Genomic DNA, 24,208 nt, shown 5'->3' with positions numbered 1-24,208 from the left:
TTTTTGTCTTTTTGAGACAGGGTTTCCTTGTAGCCCCAGCTGTCCTGGAACTCACTATGTAGACAAGGCTGGCCTTGAACTCACAAAGATCTGCTTGCCTCTGCCTCTCAAGTGCTGGGATTAAAGGTGTACGCCACTATATTTTAAGCTGCTCTCCACATTGTCTCTAATATGGAGCCTGGGTTCACAAGCTCTATCTCTTTGCCCCTAAGAAGGGTTTTAGTCTTTCCCATCATATTCCTGTTCTAATGTCAGCCGTCCTCTACTCGCAAGGGCTTCATCTTCAGGTATTGCTTGGTCTTTCTGTGTCATGCACTTTCCTGTACCTCATTAGATTTTTTGCCATTAGCCATTTTCTTTCCACAATTCTAAAACTCTTTAGTCTCCCTCCCCCATTTCGTTGCTACATATAGAAAACTCACTCCTGGTTTCCTGTGATTCTGTTGACCCATTATCCACAACCTTGCAAACCCTATAGTCCCTTCCTGCTTTTCTATCTTTCTGTTTAGAGACTTTCCACGTGTCCCCTTTGCATTCCACTCTTTGATTCCATCTTTTCTAACCCGGTCCCTCATTGGAAGTGGATGTGTACTTGGATGGTGCAGGATGCAAAAGGTGCTGATTGTGGTCTGGAAGGCTGTGTGCTGAGGATGGATGGCAGGTATGAGAGGCCAGGGTGAAGGGGATGTGAGATGGGGTTGGAAATGGGGCATTTTAGCAGTCATTCTCTGGACCTACCGGTTGGGTCTAGGTGTCAAGCCCTTTGCAACTTGAGTTCACAGATTTGAGTGCTTGAGACCATGTAAGAGTCCTCACTGGTCTGAGCTAATTGGAGTTCTGCCTTACTTAGCCTGTGTGCTTACATGTAAGAAGAGGGGGTTGGGTTAGCTTAACTTGGAAGGTTCCTTGCAGCTGCCTAAGTGGCAAAACAGGCTAGCTTGTCTCCAGGGCCCTTGCTTTAGTGTGTTGGTAATTTGAGGGGCTTGGCTGTGTGAGGCAGGTGGAGGGTGGAGCCAGCTAGCCGGCCAGGGCCAGGGCAAGAGCTGGTCCTGGATCAGGCTTTGGCCTGGGGGTGGGGTAGGGTGAGCAGGGTGTCTGATTTCTTTTCATGGCAATCTTCTTTCCATAGTGTGTTTCCCAGCCTCCTCTAACTTTGTAAAAGGAATCCTGTTGGGAGTCCTAACTAGGGATTCTGATAAGAGCCGGATGTTCTTCCCAGTCAGTGTTGGTGTTTTGAATGCTCAGTGTAGGGAGCTGGCTGGGAGTTGAGTTCCCATTGGGTGGGGGATGGGCTTTCTAGGTTCCCTGGCTCCAGTGAAAAATTCAGGAGGTGGAGGCTTAGTTTCCTGGAAGAAATAGTTGCAGAAGAGCATGCAGTATGTTTTGAAAACAAGGCTTTTCCTTTTTAGTGTTCAGATTAGTATCTCCAAAATGTCAAAATTCCTGAGGCTGGGGAAGGGAAGAAGACAAGTAGAAGCTCCATTATTAGGAGTTTTCAACACTAGCTTTAAATTGAAGAGGAATTTTGTGGCCTTTCCCTGTCTGGATTTGTGGGTGCAGGGACAGTGTCTGTCCAGGGCTTGTTTCATACCTGGGACAGTACAACATATGGAGAACAGCTTGTATTGGCTTGGTAGCCATATGTATGATGGGCTTTAGGGAGAAGCACTGGGTTCCACAGGTGGGTTTTGTAGGGGTGGTAGTCAGGGCCCATGAGCACTTCTGAGCTATCCTTAGTATCTTCACTGCATGCTTTCCTGATAATGGAATTTCTGTCTCTTTCCCCCAGATTTGATTTTGGCTATTCCCTTTCTTGGCCTCTATTGCTTGTTGAGTGTGGGACAGTAAGAAGGGCAGAGAGACTGACTCCTAGTATTGTGAGAAATGCCCCCAAATTGGGTGTAGGCTTCAGAAAGCAATGGGGACTAAGAATAGCAATTCCTCATTTTGCCAAGAAATCCAAAGTTAGCCCCAGCGCTGTTTAGATACATGAAGAAGACTGTAGAGTAGGATGGAGGGATAAATTTTGTTACTTAAACAAGACAGTTTCCTGCTAGCAGCAGAAGCAGCAGCAAGTGCTTTGTGCAAGATAAGCCTAAGAAAATCTCCTAGGCCTTTGATGCTATATAAACAATGATGTAATTCTGCCCTCAGAAGGGAGGTTGGATTGTGTTCAGAGCTTACTGTATAAACTACACTGAAATCTTTAAAATGTAAAATTAGTTTTTGTTTGTTTTTTTGTCTTTTTGAGACAGGGTCTCCCTGTAGCCTTATCTGGCCTGGAACTATGTAGACCAGACTGGCCTCGAACTCATAGAGATCCACCTGCCTCTGCCTCCCAAGTGTTGGGATTAAAGGCGTGTGCCACCATGCCCAGCTGTAAAATTAGTTTTAAGTATGATTATTTAGCTATCTGGACACCTGTGGTGGTGGCATGAGATTGTGTCTGCTTTTGGTAGATGTACCACTGTCAGCTGTGTGATTAGCAAACATCGGGGGACAGATACTCTGGATACCATTATACCTGTGTTTCAACCAAAACCCAGTTTTGCTTGTGATTCAGAGTGATGTCAGTTTTTCATTATCATGCTTATCAAGTACTCTCCCTTTGGAAGGCATAACAGCCCTGGTGAAGTGACTTATTCCTGGCAATGTACAGGGCTTCTTTCTCAGCAGCCCTGAAAAGCAGCCTCTGTGGTCACCCTAGATTGGAGGTGGCTGTCACCTCCCATCTTTCTTCCTATGTCCTTTTTGCTAAGTGTGATTGTAGCTCTGGATTAGTCTTGCTTTACATAAGGATTACTCATCAGAGATATTCCTAGTCTTAGAGTACAAGCAGCCTGTGTGAGGGGAGTTGAGGGTGCCCTGGGTGCTATCTGAAGCAGGCCTGAGACATGAATGGGTCAGAGAGGTTAAGAGGGAAATGAATGTAGAATACGGGGAATGCAATTTTTGTGTCTTTTTATTAGATACCAAAAGTTAGGTAACAATACCAAGACCATCAGATCTTAACAGGCAATGTAAATGAGAAAGGTCGAAGACTTGAATGGATTGGGGAGGCCACTGCATTGAAGTGAGACATAATCAAAACTCTACCAGAAAATTTAAATTCCAAGTATTTGTTAGATTAGGCTGTTCTTGCTTTGAGCAAACCAAAACCCAGGCTGCCCTAGAACTCACTATGTAGACCAGCCTCAAACTCACAGGAATCCTTCTGCTTCAGGCTCCTGAGAACTAGAGTTATAAGTGTGAGCCATGCCGTATTTTTTTCCTTGTGGTACTGGGAATGCGACCCAGGACCTTGTGCAGTTAAAGCAAATGCTCTACCACTGAGCCACATCACCAGTCCTGGAAGTGATTCTTGAACAGAAGAAGGTCTTCTGTCAAGACATCTAAGGATAGCCCCTGGTGTGGTGGCCTATACCTATAATCCCAGCATTTGGAAGGAGACAGAGGATCAGGAATTCAAGATTATCTTCTGCTACATAGTGAATAGATTTTTTTTTTTTTGACATGGTTTTAATATGAATCGTTGGTTGGCCTAGAACTCCCTAGGTAGACCAGACTGACCTCTAAGTCAGAGATTGGTCTGCCTTTCCCAAGTGCTAGGATTAAAGATGTGTACCACCATACCTGGCTAGATTGAGGTTTTTTTTTTTTAAGATTTTAATTTTTAAAAAACTATATGTGTATGGGTATGTATACCAGACTGAGGTGCCCACAGAATGTAGAGGCATGCAATTCCCCAGGAGCTGGAGTTATAGGCAGTTGTGAGACTATGTGATGTGGTTGCTGGAAACTGAACTTACTGGAAGAGCAGCAGTAATTGCTCTTAACTCTCCAGCCCAAGATTAAATAATACAGTAGAGTTCTAAAAATCAGATTTAAAAAGTAAAAATTTGACTTAGCATCAACATTTCCCAGCTGTACACCTGTTACATTTCACCTGTTGGTAGCCAGTATATGAAATGGTGGCCGTGTCCTGCTAAGGACATTTCAGACAGGTTCACAGGTGTTTTATTTATTTATTTATTGGTGCTGGAGAATTGAACCCTTGCACATGCTAGGCAGGCGCTCCCACTCAGCCATAGCCTAGCCTTACAGATGTCTTGAGGAGGTTCCAAGTCTGTAACAAATGAGGAAATAAAGGCATTAAGAGATGAGCTCTAATCTTCCATCTCTTGTGAGTTGCTTTGGATATGGATACCTGACACCCTAATTTCCAGCTTGGTCTATTTTTTTCTTCTTAAAAGCAGGACCAGGCCAGCTGTATGTTTGAGTTCAGTCTCTGAACTTATTTTTTTTTCCGGTCTTTTTGAGACAGGGTCTCCCTGTAGCTCCAGCTGTCCTGGAACTCACTTTGTAGACCAGGCTTGAACTCACAGAGATCTGCCTGCCTCTGCCTCCCGAGTGCTGGGATTAAAGGTGTGCACCACCATGCCCAGCAATTTTTTTTTTTTTGTAAATGTGTGTGGAGGGGCTCTTACACCACAGATTGGACTCAGGTCATCAGGCCAGTAAACACATTTACCAACTGCAACTGAGCCATCTTGCTGGCCCTGGACTGAACTTAAAGCAAAGTGAAAGGTACTGAGCCATTTCTGCCCCCTAGTGGAGTGACAGAATGTAAGGACTGGAAAAAGCTGAAATAAGACCAAATTGAATATGAAACCTAACCCAGTTTGGATCTTGTGATAGAGACTTGTGTTTAAGAAGCCACATTCTGTAGTGCTTAAATTCTTTTAATCTGTTCCTAAGGAAGCTGGTGGCATATTTTGCCACTTGAAACATAACACCATCTGAACACTAAAGTCAGTATTAGAAGAGGTTGTTGCTGGGCAGTCTCATGCCTCTTAATTTCTTATTCCTTTTCCCTTCCCTTTGGAAATAACAATCAGGTGTTTTAAATGTGAAGTAATTTGCCATATACTGTGAATGACCAGAGTGGATTATGCAGGGAAGACAATTATTGTTATAGTATGTCTACTAAGTAGGCTGGTCCCAAATAGCTGTTTCTCTTAGGGACCTGGACCCCCATGAACACACATTCCTTCTTCTGCAGGCTTTATATGGAGAAAAGCAGCATCTATCCATGATGATTCTTGTTTGTGAGGAGGGATGTGATTGTTACCAGGGCATGGATTTGTTGTATCGACTTGAAAAGGTCACCAGGAACCCAGAAATGTCAGACTTACAGACTGGCACTATTAGAGGGCAGGATCCAGAAGTTATTTCTGGGAAAACAAAGAGGATTGTGATCTTTCCATGGTTGACTTTATGTTTTTGCCTTTTCTAATTATTAGCTAAGAGCTTAGAGGGGCTGGAGAGATGGTTAAGAGCACTGACTGCTCTTGCAGAGGACTTGGGTTCAATTCTCAGCACCCACATGGTGGCTATGAACCGTCCTTAACTCCAGTTCCAGGGGAATCCGATGCCCCCTTCTGACCTCTGCGGCATTGCACGACAGGGGTGCACTCACATACATGCAGGCAATACACTCATACACATAAAATAAAAATAATGAATAAAATACTTTCAAAAAAAAAAGATGCTGCTTGGAATGTAGGGTAGAAGTTCAGTATAGCTCAGTCATGTAAAAAGGAATAATTCTGTTGGAAGTAGAAGTCTGGCAGAATTCTAGAACTGTAAGGACCTTGGTGATCTAGTTGTTTTGTAGTATACAAGTTGATACCTCATCTGTCACAAAGGGGATTTGCCCAGTCCTTGACTAGCTCCTCTGACCAGTGTAAACCTGCTTCTCCAGTTACCCTGCCTTCCTGGTACACCTATAGGAACCTCAACACAGGGTTGAGAAGGGAACCTTATCACGGGGGCTATTTGTGTCTTCTTGTGGAAAACTGACCATTGCCTCTTTTTGGTGGCCTGGGCATTATTATTCTGCTCCTTAATACTTTAAAAGGGAAAATCAGGGGGCTGGAGAGATGGCTCAGTGGTTAAGAACACTGGTTGTTCTTGTAGAAGACTTGGGTTTGAATCCCAGCACCCACATGGCAGCTAACAACTGTAACTACAGTCCCAGGGGAATCCAAAGCCACCTTCTGACCTCCATGGGCATTACACGACATGGGTGCACTTACATACATGCAGGCAATACACCCATACACATAAAATAAAAATAAAATATTAAAAAAATAAAAGGGGAAATCACAATCCAAAGGAGAAAATAATTCTTGTCCTTGAAAAATCAGCATAGTTCTCAGTTATGCCCTTTCTATTAGTAGCTGTTAGTAGGGATAAGAGTAGAGAAGGGATGCCCTAAGGTTTTCCAGAGGAGGCAGGTTGGATATATGGCCCATCATAAGGTACTGACTGCTACTGCCTCCATCCTGGCCCTAGGACCTTGGATCTTGTCCTGGGAGCTCCATTTCCCAATTTTTCAAGTGCACTTTTAGGCCCTCAGTTGAAATCCATTGAGCAAATACCCTAGGCACTGAGCCCTGATGGGTTTGGACTTCTTGCCTGAGCTAGAGTGTAATACAGGCCAGTTAGTGGTTAAGGACTGAGTGGGCTACCCCTTCAGGGATTATCATTGCCTTGTTAGGCACGTTCAGTTTTGTTTCTTTTCAGTTAAAACAACACACTGGCACATAATACCAAGCAAAGGATAGTGCAATCTCTGGTTGCCTCACACCATTTCAGGGAGGAAAAAAAGTCCAATTTACAGCACTTGCTAATTTCTGTAGTGTAAATATTCCCTACCTGGCTGGTTCAAGTTGCCAACATGATATTGTTAAACACATAATTGGGGAAAGATTTGCAGTTGTGTGTGCTGCTAAAGCACAGCTTTGCAACACTCCTGTTCACTGCCTTACAGTTCCCTTGAGGCTGGTATGTTGTGGCTGTGAGACAGGCCTGTTGCTGAGTCACGGTGCATATGCCCAGACAGTTTTCTTCTTTCCTTGCTTCACGTGCCCTTGGCTGAGGGTCAGCTTCACAAGCCACTAAATTTGATCCAAAGAAGGAGCAGTGGCCAGATCAGGAACCCTTTTGGATCTGCCTGAAAATTATGTTGGCCCAGTTAAGGGCACACACTTTGTGGTGATAGGGATATTCCTGCAAAGCTTTCCTACAATCCATTTGATCCTGGCTTCTTTACTCAAATCTCAGTGTAGCTCACTCCTTCTAGCATCTTTCTCCCCCACATCTGAGTGTTCCCACCACATCAACATTCCCAAGTTCTCATGCTGTCATGAAGGGACCTGAGGAGGCAGGAGCAATGGCGGGGAGGTCTAGAATTTGGTGGCAGATTAGGGACAACCTCCACCACAACTTCTTTGTTTAAACACACCTCTGCTCTGGGAGCCAAATCCAGGATTTAGTTTCATTCCAAACCCTAGAGCAATCTGGGGTATTTTCTTATTTGTAGTTCCCGTGCTTAGATGGAAGTGTCATCTCTGGGAAAGTAGCCTTGGGACTATCTCGGGTACACGGAACCTAGTCCATGTGGCTTCCCAAGGCCCATCTGCCTCTTCTTTTGAGGCTGGAATAACTGTAAGCTTTGTGATTCTGACATATGGCTCACCAAGGCACTGGCGGCTAAGGAAAGAGACTGGTTAGGGGACATCATGCTGGAGTTCCTTCCAGGGTGTACCCACTGTCAGAGCTTAAAGATGTTGATAGGCGCTCCTCTGGACAGACATCTAGCAGGACTTCCTTTGCCTTCTGGAACTCTTTATGCCTCTTGATTGAAGAGATTGGTAGCATTTCTGTAAGCTGGAGCAGAAAGGACTTGAGGGACAGTGGAGGCTCAGAATCCTTAGTCAGATCCAGGGCAGGGTTGGATGGGCTTTGGTTACTGTCTTTGTCTTGGTGTTTACTGTCTCACCCTCTCTGTCTCTCTTGCAGTAGTATTTTGCCTTTGAGTAACTGTCCCCAGCTCCAGTGCTGCAGGCACATTGTTCCAGGGCCTCTGTGGTGCTCCTGATGCCCCTCACCCACTGTCGAAGATCCCCGGTGGGCGAGGGGGCGGCAGGGATCCTTCTCTCTCAGCTCTAATATATAAGGTAAGGACTTTGGGAAGCTTGAGTGGAGCCTCCCTGACACCACAGGATGACTTTTTCAACTGAAGCTGCTGTGTGGCTTTTCTCCTAGAGGGAAAATATTAGTACCATTTGTTTTTAATCTGCCATTGATTGAGGCCCACAACCTGGTGCAGCTTCTCCCTGAGGCTGGGATGGAAAGTTACAGGGTCTGAGTGTAAGGGAGAGGACATGGAGCCAACAGTCAACCTAGAAAACAGACTGTAGTTGATCAGGTCCTTACCCAAACCCTCACAGAAACCTCTTTATTACTGAGACAGTCTCATGTAGCCCAGATTGCCCTTGAACTCATTATGTAGCATAGGTTAGCCTTGATCTTGAGTGGTGGGATTACAGGTGTGTGCCACCAAGTCGTTTTTTTTTAAGGAGAAGATTCTGTTCTTATAGCTGGCTCTAAATTTATAATCTTGCTACCTCAGTTTCTCTAGTGCTATAATGCTGGGATTACAATGAACTTTTTTTTTTTTTCTTTTAAATGTTTCCCTCAGAGAGGGAAGGGAAAACTCTGAGAAACTTTTAACTTGAGGAGACCTGGGTTTTAATTTCGACTTGGCCTTGGGTCAGTTACTTAATTGCTCATGACCTTGTCATCTCAGATTTAAAATGGAGATTTTAAATGGATATGTGGACAATATTTTGGACAGTACTCAGCACCTAGTGGATTCTTGGTAAATATTTCCCCTCCCATCTCTTTCTGGCTTTTACCACCATTAGCTGGTCTTAGAAATGGCTCCAGTTAGCTCACACGCAGATCTGTATTTCTGGTCTGTCCTCTGATCCATGATACCTTGAGATTGGCCCAGTCTCATGAGATTGCCAGTATCACCTGGGTTAGGGAGCATGTGATGTGGCTAGTAGTAGTGACGTTGTCCTCTGCCCTAACTTTCCTTCCCAGGACGAGAAGCTCACTGTGACCCAGGACCTCCCTGTGAATGATGGAAAGCCTCACATTGTCCACTTCCAATATGAGGTCACCGAGGTGAAGGTCTCTTCCTGGGATGCAGTCCTGTCCAGCCAGAGCCTGTTTGTAGAAATCCCAGATGGACTATTAGCTGATGGGAGCAAAGAAGGGTAAGGAGCCAGAGGGGCGGATGATTGTTGGGGATCCTAGCTTTATAGGGGAGTCTGTATCTTTTCCCTTAGCTCCAGACTTGCCAAGCAGATACCATTTTGTTAGAGGTTATTATTTTTTGGGGGGGTTCTTTTTAAGACAGCGTCTCTCTGTAGCCCTAGCTGTCCTGGAACTCACTATGTAGACCAGGGTGGCCTTGAACTCACAGAGATCCGCCTACCTCTGTCTACCAAGTGCTGGGATTAAATGCTTGTACCACTACGCCTGGCAGAGGTTATTTTTAAACAGTAAGTCAGACCTGCTCTAGGTTATAATTAAAAGCATACTGTTACCACATTAGCCAAATGTCTACCAGTTAATCAGCAGATGTCAAGTCCTCCTTGAGCTGCTACAAAGGTGCAGTTCAAAAGGCCAGAAAGCAGAAAAAATGGTGGGATTTCATTGGATTGGGCACTGTTCCCCAGGCAGCCTGTATGTAAAAATCAGTCCAAAGGACAGTTCACTCAACTGTTCCTAACTTCTGGAGGAAACCCTTTGGTCAGTGTCGAGGACTGGGAGTATGTCAGTGGAATGACAGACCTGATGAACCAGGTTCTCTTTGAAGGCCTAGACTGTTCTTGTTAAACTGCATAAGTTAAGATGCTTAGTGGTAACTGTCAGATGAAGAACTGTTACAGGAAGAGAATGTTTTTCCCTGGGATCTGTGGGCTATGTTTCTCATAACTAGGGGCCCCTAGCTGGGGGTCTTGAAATGAGAACCTTTTCCTGGAGAGTGTGTGTTACGTTTGCTGGCACTTAAGCTCAGAAAGCCTTGGGAGTGGGTATGGAGATAGGTCTCAGGGAGTGATGGTGGGCCTAAGCGCTGCTTTCTTATTGTAGATTGTTAGCACTGCTAGAGTTTGCTGAAGAGAAGATGAAAGTGAACTACGTCTTCATCTGCTTCAGGAAGGGCCGGGAAGACAGAGGTAAGACCTATAGCCCAGCTAGTGGGGTGTAGGGAGGCAAACAGAAGGCTCCTACACTGTGTGTAGTGTAGTTTACAAACCTGAAAAATTACAGGGTGTAGGGGAGGGGCCCAAGAACCTAATAGTTTTTTGTTCATCTTTGCTTGGGGTTTTCCCTGGACCTGAGCCTGTCATTATGATTTCCACCAGAGTCCCTTTTTATGCTTTCTTTTCTGCAGCTCCACTCCTGAAGACCTTCAGCTTCTTGGGCTTTGAGATTGTGCGTCCAGGTCATCCCTGTGTCCCCTCTCGGCCAGATGTGATGTTCATGGTTTACTCCCTGGACCAGAACTTGTCTGATGAGGACTAATGTTCATAGAGGATGCTTTGCCCAAGAGCCACAGTGGGGGAAGAGGGGAAGTTAGGCAGCCTGGGGACAGAGGAGAGGGTTTCTCGCTGTCTAGGGAAGGACATTGAGGGGCTCAGGTTGAGGGTTGCCCATTGTGTTCTCAGAGTTGACTCGTTGAAATTGTTTTCCATAAAGAACAGTATAAACATATTATTCACATGTAATCACCAATAGTAAATGAAGATGTTTATGAACTGGCATTAGAAGCTTTTTAAACTGCGCTGTGATGTGCTCCATCTAGCCTAGGGGAGGAGGACATTGCCTGGACGGGGAGGGACTGTATGGGTCCAGGGGCAAGGCCTGGAGGGCTGGTGGGCAGCACTGTCAGGCTCAGGTTTCCCTGCAGTTGGGGTTTATTTTTTGGTTTTTAAGACTTAGGTATTTTCTTTCTTTGCTTCCTGTTACCCCAGGGGCTCCTAAGTATAGGCTTTTTTCAGCTCCTGGGCAGTGTCCTTGGGTTGTTTTTTGACACTCCACCTGGGCTTCTCTGCATTTTGTGTCTGGCCTGGTGTAAGCAGGTCTGACCCCTCCCTGCCTTCTTTACAGCTTAGTGTTGTTATTCTGGCATTTGGTTAAGCTGGCTTAATCTGTTTAATGTTATCAGTATATTTTAAATAGGGGCATTGAAATTCACTCCCACCACCAGGGCTTTTTTGGGGGTGCCAGGGCCTTAAGAAACTAGCCAAACTACATCTCAAGTTACCACCTGGAGTTCTTGCCTCAGTGGCTCCCAAGGTCTCTTTCCTAGTCTCAAGAGCAGAGGGGAAGAATAGCAACTCAGGGTCTGGGATTTGTGGGAGTTATCTGTTCTTAGGGATGAGATGCCTCTGGCTGGCCAAGCATAGTACTGACTGCCTCCCCCAACTGGTTCTGAGCGTCCCTTGCTCTGCAGGGATAGGGGTAGGGCTGGGCTGTGGAAAGTGGCCTGCTCTTTACTGTTTTTACAGCTTATTTTACAAGAGTAAGGAAGAGAGATCTAGATTGGGTGTGGGGGTGTCAGAGAGGCAAGTGTGTTGTGTTACTGTGTCAATAAACTGATTTAAAGTTGTGGTTGGTCTCTTCTTTATTCCTGCTCTAGGACCAACTTCCTGCCACTACTAGAGCTTAACTCAATATAGGCATAATACTTGCTTCTCAGGGAAAAGGCCAATATGTAGCACAAACTGGCCAAAGTCTCTGGGGCCATATTATACTGTGAAATATGGAGTTGCTAGGAGTGAGACAAACTGAGGGCCCCTGGAGAAAAAAGTGTATACACATCACTCTCCTCTGTTGTAGAGGCTAACTTAGGATCCCAGTTCTTTTATAGAAGGCTGGGTCTTAAAACTGGTTATCTATTTGTCTGTCTATCATCTATATCAATCATCTATCTAATCTTTTTGAGACAGGGTCTCCCTGTAGCCCCAGCTGTCTTGGAACTCACTATGTAGACCAGACTGGCTTTGAACTCAGAGATCCACCTGCCACTATCTCCCCCTTTTTAAAATTTTTATGTGTATGAGTGTTTTGCCTGCACGTAAGTGCATCCATGTCGCACAATGCCTACAGAGGTCAGAAGAGGGCAAAAGAGTCTCCTGGAACTGAAGTTACAGACTGTTGTCAGCCACCATGTGGGTCCTAGCAATCAAGCCCCAGGTCTTCTGCAAGAACTGCGCCATCTCTGCAGCCCCTGGATTTTAGTTTTTGAAGGAGCTGCCTAACTTCATTCCTGAAGTCTTTTTCTTTTTTGAGACAGTTGCACTCTGTAGTGCCATCATATCTGGCTCTGAGATCTTTGAAGGAAGCAGCACACATCTTTCCTATTTCTTTTCTTTTTGGAGCCTAGTAGTCTGAGGCATGCCTTCTGGACTCGGTACCACTACCCTGAAGAATGATTTTGCAGTGGCCCTGGAGGGGAGCTAAACATCCTTTTCCCTCCATTTTCATGGACATGCTCTGGCACTGTCCCTTTTGCCTGCTGCACTCCTCTCTACAGGGGAATGTTCCTTCACTGCCTGTGGATGTGTAACTACTTTGACGTTTCTCTTTGGTCCATTTTCAAGTTTTCTTTTTTGGTCTTTTTGAGACAGGGTCTCCCTGTAGTCCCTGCTGGCCTGGATCTGCCTGCCTCTGCCTCCTCAACACTGGGATTAAAGGCCTGCGACACAGTGCCCAGCTATTCAAGTTGTTTTTAATGGAGCCAAGTCACTACACTTAAGTCCTTCAAAGTGAGCTCAAAACCTTCATTCCCAACTATTAGAACTGTCCAGGGATCAACTCTAACATACTGACTTGAAATCCGAATGGTTTGAAGACACCACAGATGACTCCCAGAGGTGGCCTAGAGACAGTAGGGACGTCAAAATTCAAATGTAAAGCCCGATAGTGTTTATAAGTAGATGGATAAAAAGAACTCAGTCCTTTTCTCCAAAGCTGGTGGAATGGAGGCAAACAGACTTGAGTTTCTGCTGCCATCTTGCTGAAGGTTCCTGTTTACAAGATTTCCCTTTCAAAAAACTTTGTCTATTGAAGACCACCGATAAGAAATAAACATGGTAAACAGGCAGCAGCACTTCAGTTAATAAAGCAACTCAGAAGGTAAAAAAAACGGGGCGGGGGGGTATGTGAAAGGCAAACTTTAAATTTAAGAACAGGGACATTAAAAACTTTATTCAATAAATACAACAAATAATTTAAAAATATACTTCAATTCCAAAGCCTTAAGAAAAGGAAGTAGAGACAAAGGGGAAAAAGGGGGAGGAGAAAGGTAGAGGAAAAGGGAAAGGTTAAATTGGTTTGGATGGGCTGTGTTTCAAGAGGTACCACTCTTTGAGTCTTAGTAAATAATCTTACCCAAACTCTTAGCCCTTGTTCTGAGAGGGTACCACAGGAGTCCAGGAATGATCCTTTGGATCGGCACACTTTGGAGGCTAGGATTGGTAGGGGTTGTGTAGGGTGGAATGTTGGGGGTAGGATCCCACTTGTTCCTAAAAACCATCCATTCTAACTTCCAGGCAGGTTTAAATAGTGCAAAATTTTAGGCGGAGAGCTCCCAGCTGCATAGTTCCACAGGTGAATGGCCAAAGCCAGGGCCTCTGGAAGACAGGTCCCAGAGAACTCAAGAGGTCCAAAGCCACTTTGGTGAATGGGATCGAAAGGTAAAGAGAGGTGGCCAACTAGAGAACAATGCTGGGCAGGTAGTCTGCACTGCTGGATTCAATAGCTTGCTTCAGGCAGGGAAGGTGAAGCTGAGAATGCATATGGAGCAGGACTAGGGAAAGCTGAGGGAGAACAGAAAAGTTGGGAGGAGGCGGCAGCTCAGCAGCAAACTCCAGAGAAATAACCAGCAGCCCTCACAGATTTGTGATTGTCTCTTAAAAAGATTTATTTTCTCTTCTTGCCTGAATGTACAAAGGCAAAAAGAGTACAGTTTGTATATATATATATTTATATATATATATAAAAAAACAAGGAACTTGGTAATGTACACTTTACAGAAGGGAAGAATCAGGAAGACTGAAATTAAATCCAACAGAGCAAGCCAATGGAACAAAAGCTATGAACAGCAACACTGCCCCTCCAGCCCGGGCCTCCAGCTTGCCCCAACCTGCTCCCAACAGGAGGGCTGAGCACCAAGGCAAGCGGGTGGGCTGGGGCAGGAGGGGCTGGGGACAAAGGCCTGGGAGGGGCTTGATCCCAGGAGGGGCCCATGGCAGGGGATCACTGGAAAGTTTCCTGGGATGCCCTAGTAATAAATGACAAAAGCCCAGAATTATGGGCCAGCTAGCTGCCCAGTTGAATCTTGGGGGCATCAGAGTACACAATGGGGCGATGATAGGGTTTATGGGATAGGAACATGAGGGGCCTCAAAACCTGTATCCAATTCTCTAGCCCTTCTGCAGTCTTAACTCCCAACCCCACCCTGGAGCCTGGAGAGGAGATTCATGAAATGATTACTTCATTTCAGAGGATGCCCTCTTAACCTTCTGTATGTGGTTCTTTGAACTTGAGGATGTATGGAGAGCACAGGGTAAGCAGAGACTTCATGTACATGTACATGTGTAAGGCAGGGAAGGCCTGAAGGGAACTGGCACACCATCAATGAGGAGGAAGCAGGTATGAATTCTAAACAGCAGCTGTCAAGCTTTGGCTGCCCTTCCTGGGATTGAGCTCCTTACTCCCTGGAGCTACTCCACAGGGGGCCCAGAGAGCATTAATGCTGAAGGGCCTAGATGGAGGTGCTCAGAGAGAAATAGGCTTGGTTTGGTGGTCTGAACCCTAAGCATGAATCTTTTCTGGCTTTTGCCTTGCTGAATATCTTGTCTGTTTGTAGGTGCCACAGGTAGTCCTCCCTGTGTAGCCTGGAGGTGGATGTTTTATCACTTGCCAAGGATCTCCACATCTGCTGCTATCTGATACTATTTCAGGGAGGGAAGACTGGACTCAGTATGGTTAGGGATCAGGAGGATCAGCTGAGGAGAAGGCAGTGTCATTCTGCTACTGCTACTTTCTCCTCTTCTGGACAGCACCTATTCTTCAAAGGGACTTGGATAGACGGTTCAAAGAGCTAAATGTTTTTTTAAGGGGAATGGGGAGGAGAAAAGCCGTTCCATTCTGCAGAACCTAAGGCTGCCCTCCTGCAAATACAGAAATTTTTCTTCTGTTACAGAATGAAGTGGAAGGGGCAGGAATGTAGGCCATGTCCACCCAAGTGAGAAAGAAAATTGCTCCAATGGTTTCTTTACAATATGTACAAAGCACGTTGCAGGTCAGTGCCCACAGATACAAAGCACACAATATTTAAAAACAAACAGGAACAGATGGGCACTTGGTTCTACTCACTGGAGCCTGGTAGGACATAATCAGGCTGAAATTCAGTCACTTTAAGTAGGGGTGACTTGGGCTAGGTAGGATGAAGGTGTCCCCAACAACTACTACTGTAGACAAAAAAGTAAGTCACTGCCCAACGCACTGCCCCCTGGGGCTGCAGGAGGCAGAGGGAGTGATGGTGGTGAGGAGGCTGCTTGGAGTCCTGCCAACGGGTCTAAAACAATGGAAATTTTGCAAGTGCTCAGAACTCGAACAAAAACAAGGACTTAGAAACCTAGAGGAAGGGTCTGTGGGTCAGAAGGGCTCCTTTTGGATGAATGATCCTAAGCCTTTCTATGTACAGGGCTCCAGGATTCTTGGTGACCACCTTTTCCTGGGCATTGTGCTTACTGTCCTCTACCTCCCCACTTTCCAAAAGAAGTCAGAGTCACTTTCCTTCCTGCTGTCACTTTTTGGCACTCTGGTCACAAAATACCCTCCTTTAGCCTAGGCTCGTGTCTGAATCTTTCTCTCTTGCAATCCAGAGGGTCAAGGAAAGATGGGAGGGGAGGAGAACAAAGAGATGATACCTTGCAAAAGCAAAGAGCTAAAGTGTCCCACACCTTGAGGAGGAAGTGACTCCAATAAAGCTTCCAAATCATTACTTTCCCAGCACAGAACCTTGCAGCTTAGACCCAGAGAGACTGCTTTTCTCAGAAGAGCAGACACATGTCTGCTGCCTCAAAGCCTAGCCCCACTGAGTCTACTCTGTGGCTTGGGTACATAATGCTTGGATACTATTTCAGGATCTGAGGAGCAAATAACCTCCCATGGCCAGTGGCCCCTACAACAAAAACGTGCCTTACAAAGACACATCTCATACTGGCACACGGGGTTACAGATTGAGCTACATAAAATTGTGTACTTGCAGAGAGAGGAATTGGGCTGTATATATTTATGGCCCTAAATGAGAAAGATACTCAGATGGTGGAACAGACAGGCCTTCTCATAAGAACGGCTGGGTGTTCCCTGGGCCTACCTTCTGGTTTGTACCCTAATGTGATATGGCAGACTCCAAGGTCATGCTGGGAGGAATTCTGTTTTATCTGCCTGAGCCAAGCAGTGGAAAAGAGGTGAGATCAGTATGGGAAGCCCCCCTGGGAAAGGCACCAAGGGGTTATGAGGGTAAAGAAGGGGCAAGGAGTTGAGAGATGAGAAGCAGCAGGAATTTTGGTGAGGAAGCAGGTTCAATTTCACAGACTCCATTCATGCTCCAGCTCCACCTCCCTCCCAGTATCCCTGGGGAGCCCTGTGCTGGGGCTGGAACCTCTGCCTTCTGCCTGACAAGTAGCACAAGGCCATGGAGGGGCAAATGCTTTAGTCTTCCTTTCCAAGTTAGGCTCTGAGCATTTATCTGTGCTCATGTTAGAGGGGGAAGACTCCATGTCTGAAGACTTTGTCTTCACAACTACAGAGAAAAAAGCCCCCAATTTCTTTCCTGAGATTCTAATTCCTCCACGTGCTGCCAGTTCCCAGGGCTCAAACCACTGAGGAGATGCAGAATCCGGTTGATGGTGGTAATGACGGTGAGAGGGGTATGGCTGCTGTGCTGTCTTCAGACCTTACCCAGTGCTTGGGATCCCTCCCAGGTGTGTGTGGGGTACTGCTCTCAAAGCAGACCAGGGGCTTGGGGAACAGAGCAGTAACTTCTCTGGGTTGAGGCTGTGTTTCCTCTGGCTGCTCCCATGCCTTCGTCTCCACAGATGCCACAACAGTCTTAACTGTGGCTCAGAGAATAAATATGTTTGCAAAGTACCAGTTCTCCAGCTCCTGAGGAAGAGGGAAGGTCAGGGAGTCCAAAGGATCTGGTGGAGGCGAGACAGCCAAAGGTCTGCCTTTAGCCATCGTAGGAACGGCAAACAGGATGATCAACACCATTTAACTGATATTTAAATGGTGTGTTCAGCACCACCTCAGGTGAGCCAGTCTGGCCCATGAAGCTGACTTTATCTGGGCACTTGGTGTTCTGCAAAGGAAACATGAACAGTAAACAGGTAACTGGCCTGCTGGTATAACAACCACAAGATGGCACTCCAAGAAAATGAACTGGGGCTGGCAAGATGGCTCAGCAAGTTAAGGGTGCTTGGTGCTGAGTCATCTGATGACCTGAGTTCAATTCTTGGAACCCACACAGGAGCGAACTCTTGTAAGTTGTTCTCTGACACACATACACACACACACACACACACACACACACACACACAACTAAATAAATATAAAAAAATGAACTGCAGGACAAGTCAGCCAACACTGTTCCCTCCACAGGTTTTCTCAGATATATACACCTTCATAAGAGGTCAGAGTCCATCTTTTCCTTATGGTTGACCCCACACAGTTATCCCTCACCTGGGCTCCACAGGGATTCTGTGGTTCAAGTAGCAGCTTCCCTTGTTAATTTGTTGTTCCAAGTTAACAAAAACTACTTACCATTCTCACCTCCTGGGGGGTGGGTAGAGTGAGGGAGCTGAACCTTGCTGGCTGGCAACAATGGCTGTAGAAGAAAGCCCTGAGCAAGTGGGAGAACAGATTTAGTGTAGCACTCAAACAAGTTCCCTTCACACTTCCCCTTTACCAGTTGGCTGAGCAGAGGTAGGAGTTTCCCCTTGAATTCCCTTAGCGCCACTGAATTTTTGGGTTGCTGACAAAAAAAAAAAAAAAAATTGATACTTGGCCAGATATAGTGGCTGAGGATTTATAATACAGCTCAGCTTTTTAGCTACTTGTTTCTCTTTGGTGGTAGAAACACCTATTCCTCATTCTACTGAATATGAAAGCCCACAAGCTCCAGGGAGGAAATAAATGTCATATGCTCAATGTAGCAGATTTAAGACTCAGGACAGATTAGAGGTTCTTTTTGCATTAAAAAAAAAAAAGTACTGGGCTGGAGAGATGGCTTGGCAGTTAAGAACACTGACTGTTCTCCATGAAGACCCAGGTTCGAATCCCAGCACTCACATGGCAGCTAACAACTGTCTGTAACTCTAGTTCTAGGGGATCCAACAGCCTCTTCTGTCTTGGGCATTGCACGACACGGATGCTCTTACCTACATGCAGGGATTACACTCATACACATTAAAAAAAAAAATTAAAAAAAAAATACCGTATATCTAGGCTTGGTGGCGCATGCCTTTACTCCCAGCATTTGGGAGGCAGAGGCAGACCCTGGTCTACATAGTAAGTTCCAGGCCAGCTGGGGCTACGGGGAGACCCTGTCTCAAAGAGACCAAAAAAAAGCACTTTATGTTTATTTTATGTTTTTTTTTTTTGGTTTTGTTTTTTTTTTGTCTTTTTGAGACGGGGTCTCCCCGTAGGCCCAGCTGGCCTGAACTCACAAAGATCCGCCTGCCCATGCCTCCCAAGTGCTGGGACTAAAGGTGTGTGCCACCATGCGTGGCTTATGTGTTTGTTTTTTAAGACAGGGAGTTTCTTACTCTGTAGCCCAGACTGGCCTTGAACTTTATGTGTATTGTGCATACATGTGTTTGTGTGTGTGAGGTTGTAGAGGTCACAGGACATCCTTGGGTATCATTCCTTAGGTACTTTAGATACTTTCCATCTTTTGTCTGAGATAAGGTCTTTTATGGTCCTGGATCTTTATCAAGTGGGCTAGGCTAACTGGCCAGCAATCTCCAGGAACCTGCCTGTCTAGCCCTTCCATCTCCCCATTGCTATAATTAAAAGGATACACCAACACATTTGGTTTTTATGTGGGTTCTAGAGATTGAATTCAAGTCCTTGTACTTGCAAGGCAAGCATGTTACCAACTAAGCCATCTCCCTAGCCCTTCTTGAACTTATTTTTATCCTCTTTCCTCAGTCTCTTGAGTGCTGGCATTACAGGTATAAGTCACCATGCTCAACTGACAAGTTTGAGGGTAAAAAAAAGATTCCCCTATAGGATAGGGGCCCTTGCTACAAGAACTACCACCAGAAACAGACACAGGCACACACAGACACACACATGGTGAGGAAGAGCCTTACCTGCTGCATAGGGTAGGTTATACTGTGCTGGAAGCAGTGAGTAGCCCAAATGGTGATGGTGGTGGTGTGTGGACATCAGGCGCTGGGAAGGAGAAGTGCGGGGCCGGTCGACAGTCCTTTCACCACCTCCTGTTCCCCCAACACTGCTACAGCTGCCACCACCCCCAACTACCCCACAGCCTCCCCGCTCTCTCTCCTGAGAATTTTTATCACTTATCTGGAAAGGAAAAGAGACACACAAACGTACTATGAGATATATACATACTAGTGATATAACCACAGGCCTGAATTATAACTAAAAAAATTACAGAATACCTACAAATAAGGAGTGGGGGATACTATCAAGTCAGCCAAGTCCTACTGTGGGCAGGACCTGAGCTTGCCCACCTTCCCCCATCCCTGAATCTGACCTTATGGATAACCAACAGGTTGCTGTACTTCCCTTACCGTTGGAGACTTGCTCTTGTAGTGACTGGCATGCTGTTGCAAGATGTCCAGGGCCTTGGATTCTGAACTGGATTTACAACTCACACTGGGACTGGCCCGTGCCTTGTCCACATCATCACCACCTGAGACCTTGCTTCCATATGGGGAGAAAGAATAGCTGGAAGGCAAGTAGGAACCTGGGGAAGGAGAAATCAAGCAGTCAAAGAAACAAGGGCAGTGAAGAAACTGTTCTAGTGAGCTTGGTCAGGTTGGCATTGGCTTTCCTAGGCACAGGTGGAGACGTTTCTTACCATGGTGATGACACTATTGGTGTGCTCTTCTTTATTTTTTGGTCTTTTTTGAGACAGGTTCTCCCCTGTAGCCCCAGCTGGCCTGGAACTCACAGAGCTCAGCCTGCCCCTACCTCCCGAGTGCTGGGATTAAAGGCGTGCTCCACCACGCCCAGCACTTGGTATGTTCTTCCAAATTCTATAGGAAAATTGGGTCAAAGGATATAAGGATACTATATAAATATGGCATTCAATTTCTCAGAGCTGAATTCCATAGATCTTCTATGACTTCTAAAGTAATCGCATATTCATATGAGAAGTAGAAAGATCATAGAACTTAAAATCAGATAGCTATGGCTTAACTCCTTTGAACAAATTAACCTGTTTGAAGTTTTTTTTTTGGTCTTTTTGAGACAGGGTCTCTCTGTAGCCCGAGCTGTCCTGGAACTCACTATATAGACCAGGCTGGCCTTGAACTCACAGAGATCCGCCTGCCTCTGCCTCCCGAGTGCTGGGATTAAAGGCGTGCACTACCACACCTGGCTTCAAGTATTTTTATTTATTATCAAAATGAAGATATCACCAGCTACAGCTAGGTGTGGTGGTACACATCACCTTCAATCCCAGCACTTGGAAGCCAGAGGCAGGTGGATCTCTGAGTTGGAGACTAGCCTGGTCTATATAGTTCCAGGCCAGCTGCAGCTCCTGGGAAACCCTGTCTCAAAAAACAAAACAAGGGGGGCTAGAGAGATGGCTCAGTGGTTAAGAGCACTGGCTACTCCTGCAGAGGACTCGGGATCAATTCCCAGCACCCACAGGGCAGCTAACAACCATCAGTAACTCCAGTTCCAGGGGAATCCTCTTCTGACTCCGCAGGCATTGCATGGCATGGGTGCACTCACATACATACAGGCAATATACTCATTCACATAATAAATAAAACATAAAAAAAAAAAAAGATTACATGAAGGGGTGGAGAGATGGCTCAGAGGTTAAGCACTGGCTGTTCCTGCAGAGGACCCAGGTTTGAATCCTAGCATACACATGGCTGCTAACATGGTAATCTAATTCTAGTACTTGGGAAGCAGAGGCAGGAGAACTGTTTTAAGAGGCTAGCTTGAGTTACACAGTAATTTCTAGTAAAGATTATGTGGCAAGAGCACTTTTGCAAACAAGCAAGCAAAGACAACATGAAGCTAGGTGCATATGCATCTGTAGTCCTAGCATCAGGAAAGCTAAGGCAGGAAGAGCATGAGTTCAAGGTCAGCCTAGGCTACATGGCCAGAACTCATGTCAGAAACAAAACAGGACTAATGAGATAGCTCAGCAGGTAAAGGCACCTGCCACCAAAGCTGACAACCTGAGTTCTATCCCTGGAATTCACATGTGAAAGAAGAGAACCAATTCTTTCAAATTGTCTTCTGTCCTTTGCAGTTGCACGGCATGGGTGAGAACCCACATGCAACAAACAAAAAATAAACAAAATAAAATCGACAAACCAAAAAACCCAGAGTCTGGGGTGATGGTTCAGTCAATAAATTGTTTAACAGGAGGACCTGAGGTCAGATCCCCAGAACACATGTAAAAAGTTGGGCATTTTGGTACATGCATCTAATAATCCTAGCCTGAGGAGGCAGAGACAGGAGAATACCTGGGGCCCACTGGCAAGTCAGTTTAGTGGAATCACAAAGTGCCAAGTAAAGCTCTGCCTCAAAAAACAAGTTGGAGAATGACTGAGGAAGATATCTGACATTGACCTCTGACCTAAGCGCATGCATGCGTGGCACATGCACAGACAAGAACACATACAAAAGCGAGGCTTGATGGGCACATGCCTGTAATTCCAGTACTTGTTAGGCAGTGGCAAGAGGACTGAAGCAAATCTGAGGCCAGCTTAGACTACACAGTGAGTTCTAGGCTAGCCACAGCTACATAAAAGACTGTCTCAAAACAAAAACAAACACAAAAACCCAGAACAACAAAAAAGGAAGTGGTGCCTGAACCACACTAGCTCTCAGCAAATGGAATTGTTAAGTTTTTTTTTGTCTTTGAGACGGGGTCTCCCTGTAGCCCTAGCTGTCCTGGAACTTGCCATGTACTCAAACTCACAGGGATATACCTGCCTCTGCCTCCTGAGTGCTAGTATCAAAGGTGTATGCCACCACACCTGGCTGGAACTGTTATTTTTATACAGATGGTAAGGAGCATCTTTTTCCTGTATCTATCTGAAAAGCTTACTTGCATTTAGAATTTATCCTATAATAATGTCAGCAGAATGTCAAGGCTGCAGGAGGAGTGAGTATTCAAGTTGATCTAAATGTAAAACAGAGATTACCAGTGGCTGAGAAAGCGTAGGGTAGGAAGATGAAGGGAGGTTGGATAACAGGTATCCAGATACAGAAGGAATGAGTTCTATGTTCAGCAGCACAGTGGAGTGACTGGTTCATGATAACTACAGTTAATGAAGCATTAGGAGAGAAGAGCACAAGGCTCTAAGAAATGACAGGGAAATGCTGTTTACCCTCATTTGACCAGTAAATGCTAGATGCTGTATATGTGTTCAAAGACCACCTTGTGGCTGGGCATGGTGGCACATGTCTTTAACCCCAGCATGCAGGAGGTAGAGGTTGTGGACCTCTGTGAGTTTGAGGCTAATCGGTCTAGTGAGTTCAAAGCAATACAGGATCACATAGTGAAACCCTAACTAAAAACAAAAAACCCAGAAAACACCCCAACCATTAATATGTATAATTTCATGCTAATATATGTATAAATCAACTAAAACAAACTGACCTTTCACCCCTAGAAGATTCCTACATGGTTTTTCAGGTAGTGAAAACCAATGAATAGAGCTGAATATGAGCATTTTTTTCTAACAAGTTAAAAAATATTTAAACCCCATCGAGAGCTTACTGACAGCAGTATAAAAACTAAATTTTTCTCAAGCTGAACTTACTAGACATCCCCTGCAACCAACTTCAAAATGCTCTTCCCATCCCTGACAGCCTTCTGATCTCACAGCTGAACATGATCTCGCAGCTGAATACATGCATTGTTCTGGTTTAAATGTTTCTTGTTACACGTATCGCTCCTGCTCTCATTAAGTTGTGAAGTCCCTGGGTGGTGGGAACCAGTCTTTTCTAATTCTTTTGCATCCCTCACGGTGCCTTGCCCATTGCAAACATTAGAGTGTATGTCTAAAGAAATTCTAGCCGGGTGTGGTGGTACACACCTTTAATCCCAGCACTTGAGAGGCAGAGGCAGGTGGATCTCTGTGAGTTCAGGCCAGCCTGGTCTACATAAGTGAGTTCCAGGACAGCTGGGGCTACAGGGAGACCCTGTCTCAAAAAAAAATTCTAGCTGAAAGAAGATGGCTGCAGTACGCAGAAGTTTTACCATCAAGAAAAGTTGATAGTAGAGGCAACCCTACCTGGAGCAAGAGAGGTGGCAATTAGGGTCATTTGAGCAGCTCTGGGTTAGAATGGCAACGTCACAACATGATACATTAAAAAAGGGCTGTCATCCAAGCTGGTCTCATTGAGCTGCAGAGCTGAACAACAAAGCTCTGGATTTGAAAACTGTGTTTCGTCTCCCCTGTGAATGTAGCTATAGCTAGGTGCTGTACCTGGGTAGTTCTGCATCATCACAGCAGGCATGCCCCGGTAGCTGGGGTGGTTGGGGTCATAAGACTGGCTGTAGGAGTAGCCATGCATGTAGGGGATGTAGGACTGATGCTGGGTGAGGGGGGAAGACACAGGCACATGGACACTTGGCCGGGGCTCCTTGCTCCCAAGGCGGGACTCTTCGGACGTGGGCAGCTTGCAGTCACTACTTGTGCTTTCCTTCCCATCTTCCTTGGGCACAGAGTCCTTACTCCGACTCCTTTCCTCCTTTAATTTGCGGTCACGCTCTTCCTTCCATCGCTCATCCTCGGATTTGATGTCTGAGTACTTTGCAGGATAAACATATGTCCACATCCGGGGCTCTGCTTCCTGCAATAATCAGGGAATGGATGCTGTGTTATAAAGGCAACTCTATTTCAAGCCCAACGTCCCAGTAGAAACACCAGAACAGACCATTATAAGACACCTGGGGTCGAGTGGGATCTTAGCTTCTACTGATTTTTGTTTACAAAAACTCTCCTCTCTCTTGCTTAAAAAAGTCCCCCAACACTGGGCC

The 24,208-nt window shown here is 45.7% G+C and overlaps 2 protein-coding genes across 3 annotated transcripts in view; one reads left to right on the top strand and one right to left on the bottom strand.

The window, feature by feature from the left end:
- Positions 1-11,533, top strand: part of Oaz2 (ornithine decarboxylase antizyme 2) — a 13,865-nt gene extending 2,332 nt beyond the window's left edge. The window contains 5 exon segments of the mRNA XM_008836299.2: positions 7,867-7,942; positions 7,944-8,024; positions 8,956-9,131; positions 10,012-10,097; positions 10,316-11,533. Coding sequence (XP_008834521.1) covers positions 7,867-7,942; positions 7,944-8,024; positions 8,956-9,131; positions 10,012-10,097; positions 10,316-10,446 — 550 coding nt within the window. The 3' untranslated portion in view covers positions 10,447-11,533.
- Positions 11,534-13,113: 1,580 nt separating this feature from the next.
- The window catches only part of Znf609 (zinc finger protein 609), a 157,381-nt gene continuing 146,286 nt past the window's right edge, over positions 13,114-24,208 (bottom strand). The window contains exons 7-11 of one of the 2 annotated variants that reach the window (XM_029564987.1): positions 23,655-24,021; positions 19,761-19,936; positions 19,314-19,395; positions 17,761-17,839; positions 13,114-17,299 (exon numbers count right to left, since the gene is read on the bottom strand). In XM_029564987.1, coding sequence (XP_029420847.1) covers positions 17,766-17,839; positions 19,314-19,395; positions 19,761-19,936; positions 23,655-24,021 — 699 coding nt within the window. In that variant the 3' untranslated portion in view covers positions 13,114-17,299; positions 17,761-17,765. Of the gene's footprint in view, positions 17,300-17,760; positions 17,840-19,313; positions 19,531-19,760; positions 19,937-23,654; positions 24,022-24,208 lie in introns of both variants that reach the window. The other variant, XM_008836298.3, reaches the window with a different exon arrangement.

Source organism: Nannospalax galili, unplaced genomic scaffold (genome assembly GCF_000622305.1).
Source record: "Nannospalax galili isolate Female #2095 unplaced genomic scaffold, S.galili_v1.0 scaffold54, whole genome shotgun sequence".
NCBI lineage: Eukaryota > Metazoa > Chordata > Mammalia > Rodentia > Spalacidae > Nannospalax > Nannospalax galili.
Note: the sequence above shows the minus strand (reverse complement) of the source record. Positions and strands in the feature narration are given on the sequence as shown.